Source organism: Gavia stellata, chromosome 27, assembly GCF_030936135.1.
Source record: "Gavia stellata isolate bGavSte3 chromosome 27, bGavSte3.hap2, whole genome shotgun sequence".
NCBI classification, from domain to species: domain Eukaryota; kingdom Metazoa; phylum Chordata; class Aves; order Gaviiformes; family Gaviidae; genus Gavia; species Gavia stellata.
Genome location: NC_082620.1, coordinates 9614053 through 9631814, shown reverse-complemented (window position 1 = coordinate 9631814; position 17762 = coordinate 9614053). Strand labels below are relative to the sequence as shown.

Below are 17762 nucleotides of genomic sequence, written 5' to 3'. Positions count from 1 at the left end.
AAGAAGTTCAAGTATTGCATGTTAACTTTACGTGCCAGTTCAACATTGCATAAATTATAGCTCTTGAACGACTTTTTTTTTTAATAAAAATTTTAATTAATTAAAAATTAAATTATCACCTCATTGAATTTCCGAACGTTTTGGGAAAATACCATTGAAGTAATTTCTGCTTTACTACTGCTAAAGGCAGTCTTTAGATTAAGCATATACAGAAGCCACAAAAGGGTCAGTGACGTATCTGGATCGGCCAGTCTAAGAACGGGGCGAACAGCGCGCGAGGAACCGGGCAGCAGCAGTCTAACCCACGTGCCAGACCGTTACAAACATCACGGTCTGTGGTTCAGGCGAGCTTCCCCGGTGTCCTGAGGTAAGCGAGCCCCGAGAAGAGCTCTGGGCCGCAGCTGCACCAGGCCCTTGGCTCCGACTTCAGCTCTCTGCTGAAGTCCGGCACGGCAGTTCACGCACCCGGGCGATGGGTTCCGCACGCCGGCAGCAGTTACCTGTTACGCGTGCTCTGCCTCGCGAAGCTCCCGGCTGACTCGCAGCCGCAGAAACCGGCTGTGCCGGAGCCCGGCCCGTCCGACTGCCTCCCGCTGGAGCTGGCTCCCGCACGCACCGCGCAACGTAAGCCGGCGTCCCGCCGCCCCGAGCCGGCCGGCCTGCCCGCCTCCCGTCGCTCCTCCGCGGCCGCTGGTGAGCAGCTCGCGCCGCGCGCCGGGCCGCCGCCTCGGGGTCCGCCCACGTCCATCTCCGACCCGCAGGACGCTACAGCGCAGGGGCATTCGCGGCCGGGCTCCTCGGCACCTTCCGAGCCTCCACCTCCGGTGCGGGAGACGGGCCTCGCGCGTCCTCTGCGGGAGAAACAGACACCGCCTCAAGGGAAGGCGGGAGGAGCAAGCCCCCCGCCCCGCTGCTGAGGCGACCGGCCGTCCGGGCGGGCTCTCGTCCCCCGGCGCTCCTCTCCAACACGCGCCCCCGCTTCTCACGGCCCGGCAGCGCCGCCAGCTCGCGCGAGCAGGCGCCAGCACGGACCTCAGTCCGCAGACCCCGGCTGCTGCCGGGCGGCCGCCGCTTCGCCTTCCCGCCCCTCCGAGCCCTCCCCCCCGACCCCGGGCCCTACCTGCTCCGGGCAGGGAGGGACGCGCCGGCTGCCGAGCGGGCCGCCGCAGGCCGCCCCGCCCCCCCCCCCCGCGCCGTGCTGTTACGTAACGGCGGCCGCACGCGGCGGCCCCGCTCCCACACACCTCGGCCACGTGCACCGCGCCCCGCCCCGGACAGAGAGGAGGCGGAGGCAGGGTCAGAGCCGCTTTATTGGAGGGGAGGGGGGCAACGCCGCGCAGTGGGGCGGGGCGAGCGGGGTTGCCGCCCCGCCCCTCACGCGCCGCCGCACGCGGCCCCCGTGCGCGCGCCTGCCCCGCTGCCACGTGCGGCCCCGGCCCCGGGTGGAGTAGCGGCCGGCAGCGGCCCCCGCCCCTCGGGCCGGAGACGGGGCCCGGTGAGGAGCAGAACCGGCGCTCGGCGGTGCCTGTGTCTTCGGCGGAGTCGAGCAGCGGCTCGCCGCCCGGCTCCGCGGGAAGGGCGGGGGGGGGGGAATGCAGCTCCCGCCGCGGCGGACACAGCGGCGCGGCCCCCGTGCGCGTCCAGCGTTAGCGAAGGCGTTAGTGCTCAGCGGGTGGCGGCTTCTTCCGCTGCATTAAGGCTAGTGGGGTGAGCCCGGGGCCGGGGCGCTCCCAGCAAGGCACAGGTCAGCGCACAGACCGTTTGGGAGCCGACCCCCCCCCGCGATAGCACCGAGGAGGGGCAGGCAGGCACGGAGGATGGAGGATAAATCCCAACACCGTCTGCAGAGCCTGTGACCCGTTACAGCATCAATAGCAGAAATTCTAGAGCCAAATCCTCCTCACCAGCTCGGTGCCCCAGTTTATCAAGGCACTGTGCAAGTGGTGGGCTGTGCTTGTTAGTAATTTATGACAGGAGTGTCTTAAGGCAACCAGGTAAATTTAGCTAACATCTCAGTAATCAAAATAGTTTTGCTTTAAACAGCAGTAAATGGGCTGAAAATACAGCAGGTCTGAAGTGGAGTGGCTGAAGATGGGCACCATCAGTTGATCCGAGTTTCTTCCTGTAACTCATGAAGGCACACTGCAGACTACAAGAAGAGGAGAAAAGTTGGACAAAGGACAGTCTCCTTCAGCCCCTCACCATAAATCCTTAAAATGGAGGACTGTTAAGATACCAGACATAGGTAAAGAGGCATTTAAGAGTTTCCCATGTTGGTTTTCATTTGGGCTTGCACACTGATATTTCTCGCCCAGGATTATACATCTGTTGCCAATGGTCACTGCAGTGTTTGTTACTCTACTACAGCACAAATTTAACCTTTGTCCTCCTACGAAATACTTGGGGATTACATGAGAATTCAAACCAAAGACTGAACTATATGTTCCTGGCTTGCTATCCTGACCCAATATCACCATCATTTCAGCCAGCACTAAAGTGTCTACTTGAAAAAAGTCTACCTACTGTGGCAGTGCACTTAGAACTGCCACACTGAGAAGGATTCATCTAGCAAGAAACTGGGGCAGATGAAAAACAGTTCTCAGACAAGAGAGGCATATGGTATTTCTCCTTATACTTCTGCAACATGCAGCTGTAGAAACCAGGAACATCCTTGTATTTTTAAGTCCTTGCTATTTCTACTTTCACCTGCTTCACTCTGCACAGGTGTTTGAGATTCAGCCATTACAGCTCCCACACTGATCAGTTTACCACTCATTGCAGGCAAGAGCTGTTAAAGCAGTCACTGCTATCTCAAATTAATGTTGCATATACTTTCCTTTAAGTATCCCGGCTTCATTTAAACTGTGCCAGTTAATTAACAACATCTATTCCAACTCTGTGAGAAATCCCTGTTTTGGTGAAACTTACCAATAATGATGATGATGATGATAATGAGAACAACAGCTATCAATATTGCCCACATCTGTGAAAAAAGCCATACAACACTTACTACAAACCATGCAGCAGCATTAACTGGGCTTTAGGATACAGGGTAGCAGCCCCTGCAGGCACTTTTGCATCATGTGCTAGATCTAACACAGCAAGTAAAACTTCAAGTAAGCGTGATTCACCGTTACCGCTCAGAGATGGTAGGCTGTGCACACAGGCAAAGCAGACCAACAGGTTCTTTTCTGTTGTGCCTCCCTGCAAAGCCTGTCTCAGATGACTATACAAGCAGGAGTAAAGAACTGTTAAGTATCACTGTTTCTACTCTTACCCTTGTCCTGGTTTCAGCTGGGATGGAGTTAATTTTCTTCCTAGTAACTGGTGTAGTAGTGTGTTTTGGATTTAGGAGGAGAATAATGTTGATAACACTGATGTTTTAGTTGTTGCTGTGCAGTGCTTACACTGAGGCAAGGACTTTTCAGCTTCTCACACTGCCTTACCAGGTGCACAAGCAGCTGGGAGGGGACGCAGCCAGGACAGCTGACCCAAACTGCCCAAAGGGATACTCCATACCATATGACATCATGATAAAAAAAAAAAAGGGGGGCCGCAGCCCCTGCCTGGGAATGGGCTGGGCATCGGTCAGTGGGTGGTGAGCAATTGCATTGTGCATCACTTGTTCTGTATATTTTTATCATTATTATTTTCTTTTTTTTTTCCTGTCCTATTAAACTGGTTTTATCTCAACCCACAAGTTTTACTTTTTCTCTGATTCTCTCCCCCAACCTGCTGGGGGAGGGGAGGCGAGTGAGCAAGCAGCTGTGTGGTGCTTAATAGCAGGCTGGGATTAAACCACAACAACCCTATACCGCATCTTTCACTGTCTCTGCTGCTCACCAAAGAAGATTCCAACCTTTGCCAACAGCTGCAAGTACAGGAGTCTGAGTGAGCTCCTGCTTTCTAATACTTCCTGCACATTAACTCAACCTATACATTTCTGGTCTTTTTTATTCCTGTTCCCCAAAGCCTCAGATTACTGAGGCATTTCCCTCTGGCCACTACCATCACAGACAAGGTCTTGCATCAAGCAGCACAGCTGGTAATCCAGCTTTTGGTTACCTCACCTAACCCCTATGCCATGTTTTAAAAATAGATGCTATAACTTAAATAACATCGGCTAAAGTAAATTCTACTTCTGCCTTTTGAGATGTCGATCATAACAGTGTTAACTGCAGTACTGCATAGTGTAAGTACACAAGCCATGGTTACCTTACAGTTCTTCCACCAATACTTTCTTTTCAGCTTGGCTGCACTGGTCTCAAACTGGGAAGCTCCTGCTTGCAGTGCATCAGCACGGTCATCCAACTCTGACAGCTTCTGATCTCGCTCCAATACCTTGTCCACGTTCACTCTCATGATGTCAACAACCTACATCAGTTTAATGCTTACAGTAAGTTATCAGTTGTATCACCCACTGTGGAACTTAATTGCAGGCAACAGATAGTAACACATGGTACTCTTAATGTTCTCTCCTCAGAAGTAGGAGCTACTGCCTTTTAGTACATCCAGTCCTAAGTGTAAACAAAACCATGAAATTCACCTGTGGCTAGAAGCCCCTAATATCTACTTTAAAATGTCAGTAATGCCAGTTGTGCTGGCATTCCCTTAAACCTGGGAAACAACTCCTGACCTGCTTCAGAAGGAGCTGAGGCATATAAACATGATCGTCAACCACCTGTCAAAAAATACTGTTGGTAGCCAGCCTGGCTTTTCGACTCGACAGAAATCTGGACATGTCATATTTGGTGGTCAGCCTTCATTGCTACTGATGATAAAAAAGCTTGTTCTCTGTAGGAAGAAGGGGTTTTATCTTTACTTATGCCAAATAAGTAAAGATAAATATGGTGGACTTAGCAGGGTTAGGTTTACGGTTGGACTTGATGATCTTAAAGGTATTTTCCAACATAAATGATTCTATAAATCCTCAAGCACCAAGTTTGCAGCTAATGTTTGGACACTGGTAACTTCCTCTTTATTGCCCCACTCCAACTGAAAGGATGTGTTTTTTTTTTTTAACCTTTGCAACAGTTAAGATGACGCAAGTATAATAAAGCATGCTGAATGATACTAGGCTACCTCTTCACATAACGAAGGGGAAACTGCTTTGGCTAAAATATCCCTTCTAGTTATAGATGTTTCCTGAAAGAAAATGATTACACTGCTATCCGACTAGACTTTTACCTCATCTACTTGGTGTTGAGTCTGCTGAAGACGACGATTACTGCCAGCAGCCACATTTGAGCTTCCAGGGATACTGGCTGACCTGCAGTAAAGAAAGTCATCATTATTCTGTTTAGTTTTTGACAGGTTGTGGTTTTGGTTTTAAGTGGATATGCTTAGAGTACACAAGTTATCTGACATTCCTGAAAACAGGGAAGTTGTTTCCTTGGAATAAATACGGGGCAGTGTTCTACTGGAGAAGTGATGTTTTAAGAGCTGACAATAGGTGTAAGTGTCCCAACATCTTGCCAATGAATTGATTGATGTGCTAGAAGACAGCAATGGCTCGCTAATACTAGAGTTTACAATAAGGCATATGACAACTCCTACAACGGTTCACAGGGCTGAAACATTCAAGAGTTTGCGCTCAGGGGTGTTCTTGTTTTCCAGTATGAACACAAATACTATGCTTCAAGCTACAGTAGTTTACAAAAAATTAAATACAGAAACTTAATGGTTATTCTAACTATGTGCTCTTCCAGTGGTTGCCTCTGTCTCTACTCTTTTGAAACAGTTGACATGGAGCAAGAGAAAGCACAAGAAGGAAGAAGCATTCGGCATATACAACAATTTACCTCTGGTCAGCTTTGAATTCATAACCTCAGGCAGTCGAGTTCCTTTTACCAGCTGCAACACCCTGCATCTTTGTAATGGATGCAAGCGCCTCTGTACATACTTCCCATACCCTTTTCACTGCTTTGCCAAGTTTTCGTTGCATATCTCTAGAACTATCTGTACTCAATTTGCTTTTCCATGTTTTAATTTCTTCTGCGTCAGAAGCATGTGCTGTTTAGTTGTGCTGGTTTTGGCAGAGATAGAGTTAATTTTCTTCATAGTAGCTAGTATGGGGCTATGTTTTGGATTTGTGCTGAAAACAGTGTTGATAAACAGGGATGTTTTAGTTATTGCTGAGCAGGGCTTACACACCGTCAAGGCCTTTTCTGCTTCTCACAACACCCCACCACCAAGTAGGCTGGGGGTGCACAAGAAGTTGGGAAGGGACACAGCTGGGACAGCTGACTAAAGGGGTATCCCATACCATATAACATCATGCTCAGCATCTAAAGCTGGGGGAAGAAGGAAGGGGGGGACGTTCGGGGTGATGGTGCTTTGTCTTCCCAAGTAACCATTACGCGTGATAGGGCCCTGCTTTCCTGGAGATGGCTGAACACCTGCCTGCCGAGGGGAAGTAGGGAATGAATTCCTTGTTTTGCTTTGCTTGCATGCACGGCTTTTGCTTTGCCTATTAAACTGCCTTTATCTCAACCCATGAGTTTTCTCGCTTTTATTCTGCCGTTCTCTCCCCCATCCCACCTGGGGCAGTGAGCGAGTGGCTGTGTGTGGTACTGAGTTGCCAGCTGGGGTTAATCCACAACATTAGTGCATCCTGATACTCAAAAGAGCTGAATCTGGCTGTTGGCTGTATTTACACGTTTGCACATTGACTTCTCATTTACATTTAGTGAGAACAAGTGTAGACATGCACAATAAGCAAACCAAGAAGTCTGTGACATGGCTCAAGAGCAGTCCATGCATAATACAATATAACTGCTCCTCCGTTTTGGCACTTAAGTCACCCTTTCATGCTGTTTCACTGCTGGTCCCAGGGTGAAGAGTCTCAGAAATGAAACCTCTTCCTGAGAGCAGAGGTTCCAAACACAACAACAAACCAGTCATCAGAAAGCTCTCCCTCTGTGCCCGGTCTACGTGGGCAGTGCTTTCAGAGACAGACGCCTGGGGCTGGCAGAACTCCGCCTAGATTACTACAGAGCCGCCAGGACGGGGCAGCCCGCCCGAGCGGAAGCCAAACGCCCTGGTACCCGGCCCGAGCAGCGGCTCAGGGCGTGCGGCCCAGGCTCGGTCTCCCGCCCGCAGCCGCACCTCGCGGCTCCACGCAGAGCCGCTCCCGGAACCCCCGCCCGCGAGCGGCGCCGTCCCAGAGGCATCCAGCCGCCACCGGCGAGCCGGGCTGGGCCGCCCGCGCTGCGCAGTAGGCCTGCCCCTGCCCCTGCCCCTGCCCCCGCCGCCCGCCTGGGCGCGTTCGGCTCGGCCGCGGCTCCCCGGCTCCCCCGACGGCGGGCGCCCCCCCAGGGCGCACCGCGGCCCACACTCACATCCTGCCGGCGGGGTCGGACCGCTGCACGGCCAGCGCGTCCGGGCGGCTACCAACGGGAACTGCGCGCAGCCCCAGCGGCGCCCCGGATGTGACGCCAGCCCCGGGCAGGGCCCGGGCGGGGCCTGGGGTCCCCGCCTCCAGCAGGGCGGAGCACGAGGAAACCCCGCCCCCGTAAGGGCGTTGCCCGGCGGCCACGCCCCCGGAGCAGGGCGGGGGCAGCGAGCGCGCGGCGAGAGGCGCCGGGCGGGGCGCGTTGTGTGTTTGTGTGCCGCCGCCCGTCGCCCCCCACCCGCCTTTCGGTCCCACCGCGCCCCGAGGCGGCCCGGGCGGGCAGGTGTTAGCAAGTGGCAATACCTGAGGGAGTCGGGGCCAGGCCGCCCGGCGAGGGCTGCGGGCGGGAACGCGGGCCTGGGCCCGACTGCGGCAGGGCCTGGTGGGCCGGGCCTGAGGGGGAGAGGGGAGGGGAGGGCCTTCCCACGGAGACGCCCCCGGCTCCCTCCGCTGCGGTGATGCGGTGGTGGTGCTGTGTCGGCCCCTTTGGGGGGTGCCTGGGGCGGGGGGGGCCGGGGCCCGATCTGCTGCCGTTCTGTACCGCGTCCTGTGCCTGCGGGCCAGGCCAGTGCGGTTGATACTGGTGTGTGCGTGGGTGCAGACGCGAGCCCCCCCCCGCCGCTCCCAGCCAGTTTCTGGGTAGGACGCGGCCTGCGCTGCGGGCTCTCTTCTGTGCTGAGACCTCTTGGTGTACATTTCGGGGCTGCTGCCCGTGTGTGCGAGGCCCCAGTTCTCTGTGGTAGCACCCTCAGAAGTGCTGCAGTTACTTTGCCTTAGCAGCAACCGCCTGGCCTGAACTGCTGAGTCCACGCAGTGATTTTGAGATGTCATTGCGCTTACACAGTGGGAAAAGTGTGCATGCTTTTTTTTTTTAACTCCGATCAGCGTGTGCCTTGCATCACCTGAGGGCACATGGAAGACGCTGAAGGGTGACGGCCTGCCAAGGTGGTTGGTTTGTTCCTGTCCCTGTTGCTGGTTGTGAAGGGCTCTTGGTGTGCGCTAAGCCCAGAAGTACGCCTGGGCTCATTTCTCAAAGGCCCAGTGGCGTGATGCCCATACTGGGCCTGGCTGGGATGGAAGCGGTGATGTTCTTCATCGCAGCCTGTACGGTGCTGTCTTTTCGATTTGTGACCGAACCAGTGTTGGTAACATGCTGATGTTTTGGCTGTTGCTGAACGGTGCTTGCACGGCATCAAAGCCTTCTCTGTCTCGCACGCTGCCCCCGCAGCAAGTAGGCTGGGGTGGGCGAGAGGCTGGAAGGGCACATGGCCGGGACAGCTGTGCCAAGCAGACGGAAGGGCTGTTCCACGGCAGATAACATCATCCTCGGCAGTAAAGCTGGGTATGGAGGGGGTGGTCTTTCCAAGGTATAGGACAGCTGGTGGGAGGTAGCAAGTGACTGCCTTTGCATCACTTGTTCTTATTTTTGTTCTTTTCCTTTTTCCTTCACTTATTAAACTGTCTTTATCTCACCCCAGGCATTTTTTTCCTCATGCTTGCTCTTTCAGTTCTCTTCCCCCATGCTGCTGGGGAGAAGGCAGGAGGTGGGCGAGTGAGCAAGCAGCTGGTTGGTGCTTACTTTCTGGCCCTGGTCAACCCACCACAATGCTACAGGAGAACCCAGGAATTAACAAGCATGTAAAATGGAACATCGGGGAAGTATCTGTGAGCAAACTGGGGAGTTAAATGCTGATTCATTCTTAAAGGGAAACATAATTAAACTTGTTTCTCTGTAGTCCAGAAGAAACTCTCTTAATGAAATCTCATCTTCTGTTGTGGTCCTGGGTTTTGGAAGAACTTACTTGTAATAGTTCTAACATACGTCTTTCACAGACCAGATGACTAATTTATTAAAGCTGTTTTTCCCTGCTAGGCTAGCCTTGTAGTCAGGTACAGAATTTGCATTATTGAGGGTCAGTTCATGTAACTTACATACCTGTTCAGTGCAACAGTTATTACTGTGTTATTGTGACCTCTTAGGTTTCTGCCATCTGCAGGCCTCCTGAATTCTACTGAAATTCACCTCTGCTTTGTGCACAATGTAGGATTTAGCATTCTACTATGTGTGCATAGTTTCTCATGAAATGCCCAGGCACCCTGCCCTGAAAGTGACTGTCTACTGAAGAGGAACTGAAAATAATTTGATCTCAGAAAAGCTAGTTATCCATAGATGAGTACGTATCTGCCATGTACATACGATTATGTAGAACTGCTTTAAGTTGTGTTAGAAAACCTAATCAGAATTGAGGCCATCTAAGGACTGGTGAAATACTTACAAATATGTAGTATTATGTCACATAATTTCACAGAATGTTTCCAAATTTGATAAACTACAGCATATTTCCTTGAAAACTCATTTCCACCAAACCAGGCTTCAGTGAATCCCACTACACTCCACGCTCCACTTGCGGGTAGGCTGTGGACTGTTCAGATTACAACCCATAAGAAACTAGATGCCACTTACAAGCAGTTCATGTAGTAAAAGAAACACATTTTTTTCATGGTTACTTACAGTGACTAAAGGACTACATCACTCTTTTAAACTAGGATGGAAGAGATGTGTTTAAAAAAAGGCGCACACTTCGTATGGGGAAATTTTCTTTGTTTTTAATTTACAGCAGAAAGAATATAAAGCATTCAGAAAACATTTTCCATATTTTAAGGGCAATTCAAAACATTTTGCATGGTTCCAGCAGCTGAGTTCTTCAACAGATCCATTGATTCAGTGATGCTTTACATGCACGGTTACAAAAATAAAACTTACAAAAGAGAAGACATCTATACTAGTTTTACATGCAAGTCTTGGGGACCCCCCATTGGGCACCAACTATCGTGTGGAACTGCCATAAGCGTGCAACCAGAGAGGGGGTTCATGTTATATTCTGTATTTCTTTCACACAGTATTACTGCTGTCGAATGTGTTTCACAAAGGAGCAATTCCATTATCAGAAGACAGAAGATCTGGCTCCTGGCACTTGGGAATTCGAAATTTCCCGGAAAGCTGCACTTACTTCTGTGAAAATGTAAGTTCCACAACCAAGAAAAGGGTGAGCAGAATCACTTCACTGCGGGGGGAGTCTTTCTAACTTCCCAGTGAGACACTGAAGGGTTATGGCCCGACACAACAAAGCACTTAGAAGCTGTACTTAGCTTAAAGCATGCAAGTAGTTCTGTTGCGCCCACGGAATTGCTTGCATGTTTAACAGCAAGTACATGCTTAAACGTTTGGCTGAAGCAGGATCTAGATTAGTAGATACACCACCAGGCCCATGGATCTGGAAGAGTAATTTGAAATAGCTCTGTATATTACTGAATCATTTTCTGTAAAGACAGGGAGTTAAAACATTTCCACTGAGGTCACTACTCTTGTTAGGAAAAGGTCGATTCTATATTGTCACGTATTGGTTAATGGGAGCAATATTTCAGTTTCAAAATGTCAGAGTTCTTCCAGTATTAATACAGAGCATTTCCAATTCATTCCAAAGGAGATTCTTCAGCATCTCCTGTTCTGTTTTTGCGTGAAAGGAAAATGTAACGGTTAAGGTCCCAATTCCATACAGTAAATCGAGGCTATGAGGCTGCCCACAGGCACAGTGTGAGCGCCAGGCCATTCATTTTTCTTTTTTCCCTTTTTTAAAATTGAATCAGGTCATAAAGCAGCAGTTCAGAAATGTACAAGAGAATTCTGATAATGAGCTATAGCACATCTACTGTAATTCAATGCTGGCAGTGAAAAGAAGTAATTAAAAACAGGTACAATTATAGAAAAGGCACCAAGAGCACTGACCCCAGTTTTTTTTTGCCACAATCTTTGTTTTTACTCTTCTTTTAAAGACACCAGTTTAAAAGCTTCTTATGTGTGAATATTTTTAGGCTTCACAACAAGCCTTGCGTTTAAACATTGCAGTTGGTGGCCGGGATCAAGCAAGAACAACTATTCCAAAACTAACAATCTCAAATTTACACCAGTCCATTCAGAAATTTTAAACTGCCACAAACAAAACAAACACACAGGAGCAGTTTCTGATCTCAGACACATGTACATAACCCACAGTAACGAGATGGACTTCAGGAGTTTCTTCCCTTACATTCCTGTGTAATAAAGATCAGAACCTGGTTCCCATTGTCAAGAATTTGTGACAGTTTTAAATTAGTAGTTCAATTTTAAAAAATCTAATTTCTTTGGCTCCTGACTATGTGGAAATAGCAATATACCATGACACCCCTACAAGATCAGTTTGCATCTTTTTTAGAGTTTTACTTGATTTTTTTAAATTTTTTGTGCAATTTTTATTACATTTTCTGACTTCCAGCAGGAGATATGAAAATGTGAAACATATTTTTCTACTTTCGTACTATTTTTTTTTTTTTTTTCATTTTATGTTCATTCTAAGTGTTCTTTATTGGAGTGAGTGTATGGTGTTAAGCTAGATACGGTTTTTGTACTCTTATGATTATCTGCTTTGCAAAAGTAACTTAATTTTCTTAAGCAATATTAGCATTCACATTACTTGGCACCATTGGCAAAAAAAAAAAAAAAAAAAGACGGGGAAAAAAAAAGAAGGAAGGAATAAATAAATAAAATCCAACCAAACCAAACTCCTGGTAGCCAAAATCAAATGTAAACATATCCTTTTTTTCTTTTTTTTTTTTTTTTAAAGTAATGTTGCTCTGCCTTTTTTTCCTAAGTCTAAATACAGTAGCTCTTTTTTTTGCCATTTAGTCATGCTTTAGCAAAAATGTTCTTCTAAAGAACATTTAAAATAAAGTTTCTTATAGTGAAATAAAGTTTTTGTTTCATTTTACAGACCATAGCCACTAATGCTTTGCTTTGTTCATTTCTTTTTCTTGAGTTCATGCACATATCTCTTTGTTTTAGTATATACAATATGTACAAACAATACATCCACACTCTTCTCGTTCATTCAGACAAAACTATACAAATAATAATTTTATCTTGCCAAGTTATTGACCCTTTGTGAATAAAATATTTAGTAATTAATCAATATATTCCCTTTCAAATATTTTTTCTCATTTTCCATTTCTACCTTCTATATATACAGAAACTGCCCAGATTTTGATGAAGTAGCCAAAATAAGAAATTTACTGGCCAGAATGCAGCACCACTCTGATCTTTAGGTGGTATAAAATGTCCAGGCAACATATGTATGTGACTCTGCAAAATGACAAGAGGTTTGACAAGTACTTAAGATAAAAAGCTACGTGTTTTACAAATTATTTTAAGAACTTAATTAAAATAATAGTACATGAAAGTAAGGCTAGAAAATAAAGTGCTGAATATGAGAGAAAGTACATGACAATTGGTATGTTTGCAGGTTCTAGTAAAAATACCAAAAAAACTTTTTAAAACTTGCTTAAGCTGCTATCTCCGTTCCTCATGCATTACCCGTTTATCTCATACACCAACCCCTTCTGTAAGTTCCCACGGGATGTATTAAAAACCTGCAGATTTAAAAAGTTGCATTAAGTGTGCTGTAGAGATTTAAATAAAACACAAAGGACAGAAGTGCGAAGGAAATGAGGATGCATGGACCCAATAAAGATGTACTGATCTAAGCCCCTCCACTGAGACTCTCAAAGCTTCAGTTTCTTGGAGATGACTGACAGGTGCAGGAACAGCATTCTTGTGTTGCTTGTGCATTCCCACCTTTTCTTAACAATATTTTTGGTATAATATTTGTACAGTTCCACATGTTGTTTAATACAGCCCTATATGAAAAGGATAATTAATCGCTTCTTCCTTCTCGGAGAATGAAGCAACTCACAATTTCCTCCTGGTGTCTTTTGTTTTCCCCATGATCCAACAGAAGATTGAGTTCCAAGATGTCTTGCTGAACAAATTAAAAGTTGTCCATGAAAGTGCAAATGCAATGACCAAAACATTACTGTTAAAATCCTGCAGCTGGTATTTCCAGAACTACAGTGGGTATTTTTGTTGTTGTTGTTGCATGTCTCTGCTAAAAACAGAAAATGAAAACAGTCTGAAAAGCAATGTCACATTGCTACGGGATGCTGCTGCGTATCTTCAAGTTCCTTGGCCTTTTTCAATTCTTTCACTCTGAAAAAACAAAGAGGAGCTATATAACACTTCTATTGCAAATCTCTTTCAAGACAGAAAAATCAAAATGATTCCTCACTCCAACCTCCCGTGCAAAAAAGTCAGCTCCCCGAGAAATGACAGGAAGGCAATACGTTCCTGACACCATAAACAGTTGGAAGTGCAAGAATGGGCCACTAGAAATCCGAGACAAACACATTTGGAAAGATATACTTATTTCCAGCTACTGTTTTTTCCTGATACTTGTAACTACAGCTGGACTTCATTCTGGTATTAGCCTACTGAATTGCTTGGGGGTTTTTTGGACTGCTGTTCGTTAACTGATTTTGCAGCTGCCTGCTATGCCAGCTGTTATGGCAAAGGGGCTTTTCAGTGTTGACCTCTTTTCTCCATACATTGCTGAAGCGGCGACAATTTGATGTCGTGCCCAGCACAGTAGGGGAAAATCAGTCAGTCACACTTACAAAGGAAGCTTGATGTTGATATAGAATCTCACATAAGAAAGTGTTTATATGTGAGTAGAAGGAACCGGTATGGGTGTGAAGAAAGGTAATTTACTTCACACTTATTCCAGCTGCCAGTGGCCGTATTTTCTTTTCTATCATGTTGTTTGTAGTAGATTCATGCTTTTTCCCAGCCAGCAGTGGAGGACTCTGCATGCCAAGGGAGACGAACCTACAATGCGGAAGAGTCACTCTCCCTAGATGTGGCCTGATGCTTCAATTCTCAACTCTTTAAAATGCATGCGATACATTACCTCCTCTAGCACTTGTCAGCATAAGAACTAAATCATCACTGAAAACTGAAATAATTAAAAATGAAATTAAAAGGATGAAGAGAAGGGAGTAATTTCAATCCCATCAAATAAAGAAGAATTCTGCATTGGTGCTGGAGTAGCAGCAATCCTCTGCTGAGGCTGACAAACTGGCTGCATGTCAGCGAACGCTTCCTGCAAAGAAGCCAAAACAAATCCATGGGGACTTCCCATGCTGCCCCTAAATCCGAAGGCAGATGCCCAGCTGAGCTTGCGGCAGCTTGGCTCTGCCTCCTTTTGCAGGGAGCTCCTTTCCGCAGTGCAATCCATTTGCCACCCGGCTCCATGTGTCCTTCCTCCATTACTGCAAGGGGAGGCCCACCCCAAAAGGAGTAGAACACAGCCTAAAATTAGGGTGATTTAGCAAAGCATGTACATGCCCAACTGATGTAGCAAAAACTTGAAAGGACAAATACAAAGGCATGGTACAAAGACTTGTGTCAGAGCTGCAAGTCTGCGTAACAGAATCCAACTAAGAGTGAATGAATTTAACAAAGCCTAAGTAAATCTAGATAGTAAAAGATGCCGGGAGAGCTAAGCGGCAGCAATGCCAGTTCGTAGCTTCTGTCCGTAGACTTCCACTCATGCATCCTCTTTCGGATACGATGAAGGCTATAAACTGACCTCTATAAATACACCTCAGTTTCACTGTTTTGTTTATTCATTTTTCTGCACGTACTATTACTTAGAATCACAGTCAAAAGGGAGCTAGCTGGCTGCTTTTATCTCTTTGTTTTAGCTGACTCAAAGCTCTAGCACTCAAAGGCGTTCTCTTTATTTGTGAAACTGGAGGAAACAGGAGTCAATGAATAAATCACACTAACCAATATGCAGGTCAGACCTTGCTAATTACCTTAATTCCACTGAACTGTTTGAGAATATCATGTATGGAAAGACAGAGGGCTCTGCTAGTCCAAATGCACATGCTGTTTTCAGAGCCTGAAGACCTACATCTAAGGGGTCACGGCCCTCCTCTGAAATCTGAGTCCGGTAGAGGAGTGCCTCAGTACAGCTCTTCCAGACGCCAAGAAGCGCTCTGATCCCCAGGCTGAGGAAGGGAAAAGGTAGCAAGCAGCACCACTCTGAATTCCTACTTGGGTAGTGCTGTGCTGAGCCTAAACGCCTGCTACAACTTTACAGAGAAATTTCGGATCTACGCAAGCTGGCATCTAAAAGACTCTGCTGACGTCAGGGGAGTGGGGGCTTCAAGCCTCTGCTTGCCCCCAGTGGGTGATGATGTATTATGGTGCTATCTGCTGGGTAAGTCCAGATCATTTTTTCATTATAGGAAACATAGGAGTACTGGTAGAGTGAACTGAAAATGCTCACAAATGACCAACTGACCATCTTCAGAATATTCAGTTTTCTTTCTTTTCTTGCAGCAGAAAAGCAGCCTCTCCCTTGAAATTATTACTAATATTTCCATTACTGCACTACTTAGAAGCAGAAGGTGAGCCAAGATCACTGCTATACTAAAAAAATGCAGTGTGCCTCTGTACACTAGGCAATTTTTAAGGCTTATATTAACTATGTTCAAGAAACCATCTACTAATGCATGATTTGCAGTGCAACTTCCAAGTGTTTTCTGTTGCACTTCAGTACTGTAATGTAAAATTAACCTGTTATTTTAGATCTCTTACTGAGAACATGCACATTAGATAAGCTGGTGGCTTTCACTGAGACATGCTATACCTTAGTTTAAGCACTTCAACATGCAAGGGCTACACTAACAAAGCACTTTTGCTGGAAGAATGCAAGACATGCTTTGTTGCACACTTCAACCTACAGCATGCAATAGCTGTACTGGTGCAGACCTACTGGATCCGTTTAACTGGAATACACATGCCCATGGAAGTTAGTTACTACAGCACTCAACATTTGCGCTAGTACAGATCCTACTCAGAAATACACAACACTTTTCCTTGGTCAAGTGTGCTTTACATTGTTTTACAAATTTTCAGGCTTATAAAAATGCTGCAAGTGCAAGGGTCCTTACTGCTTAAAAACACAAGCACATACTAGTACAGAATTTCCCTATAGCAAAGTTACAGACTTTGAAATTTGTTATAAGTACTTTACTGAAAGATGCTGTTTAGTATGTAATGGCTTAAAACAAACCCTGCATTCCATAGCATTTATAAACTTAAGCTTCAAGATGATGACCATCCAAATTTATTAAGCTACCATGTTTTTTTTTATTAAACTAACCTCTGTGTTCAGTATACATAATTGTGCATGTGTTACATTAAAAACAGGAGTGCAGGTAGGTACTACAAGCCCTTTATTTGTATAATACACTGCCTGGTAAGTATGAAGACCTGCAGTTTGTGGCTGACAATCTCTCCTCCTCGCTCAGAAGAGCTGACACTGAGAAGCCAGAGAAGTTCTCCCCTCTCCTGGCAGCAGGCTCGAGGCAGCCCCACTCAGCTGTGGTAGCTGCAGTGTAGCACAGCCAGAGTGGAACTGAAGTACCTGTAACTGCTACCAATAACTGAGCAAATCTATAGCCAGATCGACATTGCGGAAGCACTGAAGCGTTGTTATGAATACCCTGCTTCTTGCCCAAACAAAAGGCTAAACATGACTTGCCAGAACCAGTGCACGCATCAAGCTAGATACCAGACCAAGGTAATCCATTTATTTTATTAAAATAACTGTTCTTAAATAAGCCTCTGAATTGCTTTATCAAGAGAACCTAAACCTAATTGTTTTTAACCAATTAATTTGTTACTGGATAGTCTGTACTGCAGCCTTTCCTGTGTCTTAAAAGTCCTTTTAGTCCTCATTTAACACTTCTTTTTGAGTAATTTCCTTACTCAGTGGTACTTTGATTTGATTTTGTTACAACAATATAAAGTGTCAACATGAGTGTGGGGCTAGTATTTCTTCTTCATTAATGCTCGGTGTAATAAACCTTCTAAATTTTCAAATACAGTTAAAAATACAGTTTGACCAAGGAAGAATTTTGGATGAATTGTGACCCTTGAAAATAGAAATCCACTAAGTGCTGCTAGGAGAGCTTTTAAGTGAACAATATAGCATTGCCTTCATGCTAGAAGGCAATCTTATTTGGTTCATGTTTTTCCACTCTTAAATTCAGGCAGGCGAAGAGGGCCAAAGTGTTAACATTTGCAGTTACAAGCATTAATAAACTGCTCCAAGAAAAAGAACACTACGGAACTTACAGAAGGGTACAGCAGAAAGGATGTTCTGAGAGAAGATGTTTCAATCCAGTTTAGTAGACTTATAGTGAGACTTTTTTTTTAAAATAACAGAAAAACCAAGAGCGTTGAGAGCAAGTAATACCAGCAGGCCAGGTGCTGATGGATGGTACACAAACCTCTCCAGAGGTCTACAGGCACTTGTATGCTGGTTTGAATCACTTCTGGAAGTGCCTCCAGCTGCATGGGGACTGGAGGTGAGGACAGTTCAGGTGACACACGGCTGCAAGCCAGAGCGCACCAGAAAGGGTAACA

The 17762-nt window shown here is 46.5% G+C and overlaps 2 protein-coding genes across 3 annotated transcripts in view; both read right to left on the bottom strand.

Moving 5' to 3' along the window:
* Nucleotides 1–1946: 1946 nt before the first annotated feature.
* VAMP3 (vesicle associated membrane protein 3) lies at nucleotides 1947–7400 on the bottom strand. Its single transcript, XM_009807139.2, has 5 exons — nucleotides 7341–7400; nucleotides 5188–5269; nucleotides 4216–4374; nucleotides 2929–2983; nucleotides 1947–2149 (listed from the first exon to the last, which is right to left on the bottom strand). Coding segments are annotated over exons 1-5 (318 nt in total). The 5' UTR covers nucleotides 7343–7400; the 3' UTR covers nucleotides 1947–2129.
* Nucleotides 7401–11980: 4580 nt separating this feature from the next.
* CAMTA1 (calmodulin binding transcription activator 1) overlaps nucleotides 11981–17762 on the bottom strand; it is a 302985-nt gene continuing 297203 nt past the window's right edge. For both annotated transcript variants that reach the window (XM_059830126.1, XM_059830125.1), the window contains one exon: nucleotides 11981–13472. In XM_059830126.1, the coding sequence (XP_059686109.1) occupies nucleotides 13409–13472 (64 nt within the window). In that variant the 3' untranslated portion in view covers nucleotides 11981–13408. The remainder of the gene's footprint in view (nucleotides 13473–17762) is intronic.

Bases quoted from the DNA above. Each gene is read 5' to 3' on its own strand.
- VAMP3 (XM_009807139.2), bottom strand. The intron at 2,984-4,215 runs GTAACCATGGCT...CTTTTTTCACAG, and splicing joins ATTGGTGGAAGAACTGTAAG to ATGTGGGCAATATTGATAGC. The intron at 2,150-2,928 runs GTAAGTTTCACC...CTCTTCTTGTAG, and splicing joins CATCATCATCATCATTATTG to TCTGCAGTGTGCCTTCATGA.